The 3498-nt window shown below is 35.6% G+C and overlaps 1 protein-coding gene across 1 annotated transcript in view; it reads right to left on the bottom strand.

The window, feature by feature from the left end:
* The window catches only part of LOC149796233 (ras-related and estrogen-regulated growth inhibitor-like), a 7299-nt gene extending 4776 nt beyond the window's left edge, over positions 1–2523 (bottom strand). The window contains exons 1-2 of the mRNA XM_089963941.1: positions 2451–2523; positions 1318–1398 (exon numbers count right to left, since the gene is read on the bottom strand). Coding sequence (XP_089820067.1) covers positions 1318–1398; positions 2451–2523 — 154 coding nt within the window. The remainder of the gene's footprint in view (positions 1–1317; positions 1399–2450) is intronic.
* Positions 2524–3498: the final 975 nt, after the last annotated feature.

Genomic DNA, 3498 nt, shown 5'->3' with positions numbered 1-3498 from the left:
GTAACAAAATGTATCACATAGTTCGTACATTTTACATATACACTGTGTGCAGTTTATTATACTAGATATGTCAGTATGCTAACATGTCAATTTATTTTTTAATCTGATTGGCTGTGACAGTGGGAATGTTCCTTGCCCGCCTTCTGAAGCCTTTTTATAGTAGTAATAACAACAACCTGGCATCATCTTTTTAATCGATTGCCAAAGGAGCATTTGGAAAATAAATAGTTATGTCTCTCAGACTATGGCCAATTTACCCCACAAGGACAGGTTAAAAATTAAATTAAGAGTATCGGTCAGTGATTACAAGGTGGAGGGTCCAAATATGTTACTCCCACTTCAAATACGCTATTCAATGTTGTTTCAACGCTCGTTTGGTACTATTTTTTGTTTCACGCGCAAGAATAGAAGGGTACAGAGTCTGGGCTATAATGAAATACCTTTAGAAATGTGGCCTTCTTTCTCGTTCTTTCCACTGGAAAGTAAAACTATGTGATAAGCAGAATCTCAAATGGTAATGATATAATACTGAATTTATTTTAAATTAGTTTAATAATTTTCAGCTTTTGCTCCCTAAGGCTCGCTAATGCCCCCCAAAAATGGGAAAATATTTAACTCGTTTCATAAATTCAATATTAGATCATTACCTTAAGAGACCCTGTACATATCTAAAATGTATAAAACACTACGTGAAGTTACAAATACATACATACATACATACACGCACGCATGCACGCACGCACGCACCCACCCACCCACCCCCACACACACATACATACATACATACATACATACATACATACATACATACATACATACATACATATAAAGATCTGTAAAAGAGGTAACTATAAAAACAATTTGAAACTGAAAAGCAACAAAAGACTGTATACAATATAAGATTGAGAGTAATCAAATACATCTCTGGTGTTGGAACCTCACTGATGAAATTTATTTTCCTCGCTAATTTGTAATTTAATTAATTGTATTTCCCTTGACTGTTTACAAGTGAGTTAGGTGATATATGCTTCTAAGGATATATACTTGGGAAAATGCCAATAAGCTGGGGATGGGTCAGCTGTATTTGCTTAAATTAAATTTAATTTTTATTTATTAAATTTCGTTATCTTCAAGCTAATAAATAATTTACTTCTACAGCTAGTGTCCTTCCTTCCTCTGTAACTCACACCACTGAACAAACCACAAACCCATGGACATATATGATGACAAAATACCTACGTCATCAAAGGTCTAACATTATGTAAATGCATCTATGAAAAGAAATCACAATAATTTCAAAAATGAAATAGTACCAACCTAAAGTAGGATCGTACTCCCAGATGAATCGTCGTGTCAGAAAACGAACAAGCAGTGCTGGGAAAAAAATAAGATAAAACTTTTACGTCAGCGTTAAAGGAGTGATTATTATTCATGCCGGGAGGGAAGACTTGGGTGTTAAGTGTGATTCTTTTTCGAACATCCAACAAACTGAAGGGTAAAATTTATTGTGCAAATAGAAGACGTTCATTTTATATTTAAGTACGTATTCAAGTTTAATTTGTCATTTGCCAGCTATATTTGTAAATGAGCTGTGCCAAGGATTTCGGTGTACCATATTTGCTTCCGTACAAGGTTCACCAAAACGAAACGAAAAACCCAGATCTGTCAGTTGGATAATCTTCTGACAGATTTGCTCCCACGCTGTTCGTTTTCTCTTTGACTTCAAACAAATAACGTAGACAATGATATGCCGGTACTTTGTGCAACAACCAATCTTACTGTACAATTTTTCGCAGTTCTAGTTGTGTGGTTATTACAGTCTTCGTTATTTGAAGACAGTGCAGTTCATTCAGAGACCTTGAGTATGAATGACGCTTTTGTAAGCCGGAGATCAAGGCGTTGATCCGTATGTGTCCATATAGTTTTGCCCCATTTTGAATAGAGAACTTCACAGTTTTTGACAAGATTCTTTATCAACTGTGTTTTGAATGGTAACTTTTGCAAACAGTGGTTCTTAATGTTTTCTTCTTACTTCAGCTGACAACGGCCAATAACACATTTTTTTTTCTGGTACCATATAGTTCTACTTTATACCAGTTAAGTATCACCAAATATATCTTCACAATAGACAGTAAGTCCCGGATTGTCCAGTGACCTTTATGTCGCTTATGATATATGGTTTGTATCAGAAGAGAGCGAAATTAGGTGTATGTTAATGAAATTTTCAAGTTTTTAGTTTGCACAAAATAACGTCGGATTCTTGCAAGGATGTAATCATTTTGAAGCAAAAACTTTCCACTCTACGAAAGATAATTTGCAATGTCGCTAAAGATGCATGAAAGTCATGGGAAAAGAAAGAATGTTGGGGAGGGGGTTTGCAAGGAGAGGTCTGTAGTTCTTTCTTTCGTTGGTATAAAAGACAAAACTAAACAGAGTCATTCCTCTCTTACCTGATTTACCAACTCCTGCATTTCCGAGAATCACAATTTTACTCTCTGAACCTTTTTTTCCACTGGATGACATTTATTTCCCCTCAACAAATACATTTAGAATGGATATTGCAACATTAAAATTAAAATTTCATTAACACTCCATAAAATTCACTGGAAAAATAAATTCTTAATGGGGAACTTGCCATGTACCAATTCTAAAAGCAAATAGCACGGCTGCTTCGTCGGCCTGTCAGGCTTTATTCTTTTCGTCACAGCTGTTATTGCTTATATGTTGCTTAAACTTAGATTTCGTCCTGAGTCACAAACACTGATGGACAAAAAATGTTTGTTAATAACTTACTTATCCACTTGTTATAGCGACATTAAACGTTCTTTCCTCGTATTAAAAGGAACAAAAGTGTAGAAACTCGAGTATATCCTGATCCGACGAACAACACACATCGCGTCCTTGGATACCGCTGAATATATTACAATGATCTTCGAGTCAATAATGAAACCAACAGAAATGACGAGGTTGAATCTGTGTACTATATTCGACACATAATAAACAAATACTAATTCATTATAAGTTAGAAAAGGAGAGATATAAGTAGTGAAGGGGGGCACTATACGTACAATGGGAATTAGCATTAAAAACACCCTTGGGGCACTATACGTACAATGGAAATTTAACATGGAGAAAAATCGTGGGGCACTTTACGTACAATGGGAATTTAACATGGCGATAAATCGTGGGGCACTTTACGTACAAGGGGAATTTAACATGGGAATAGAGTTTGGGCTTGTTTAGGGACAAGGGGAATTTAACATGGGATTTTTTTTTAAAAAAATTTTTAAAAAAGGGGTAGGCAATTCAAAAGACTATCTCTTTTCGAGAAATATGGCTGGCCCTGAAAAGGGCCTTTGGTTTATGTTAATATGCCCTTAACATAGAGGGCATTTGCGACATCTTCCTTTCCTCAAACTTCGTCTTACAGCAGGGCCATATATCAGAGTCCTCTTGAGGCAACCTTGTCTCTCTATATAGACTCTTCTTATCCACAGG

The sequence above is a fragment of the Sinohyriopsis cumingii genome, chromosome 7 (genome assembly GCF_028554795.1).
Source record: "Sinohyriopsis cumingii isolate HCF-2022 chromosome 7, ASM2855479v2, whole genome shotgun sequence".
NCBI lineage: Eukaryota > Metazoa > Mollusca > Bivalvia > Unionida > Unionidae > Sinohyriopsis > Sinohyriopsis cumingii.
Note: the sequence above shows the minus strand (reverse complement) of the source record. Positions and strands in the feature narration are given on the sequence as shown.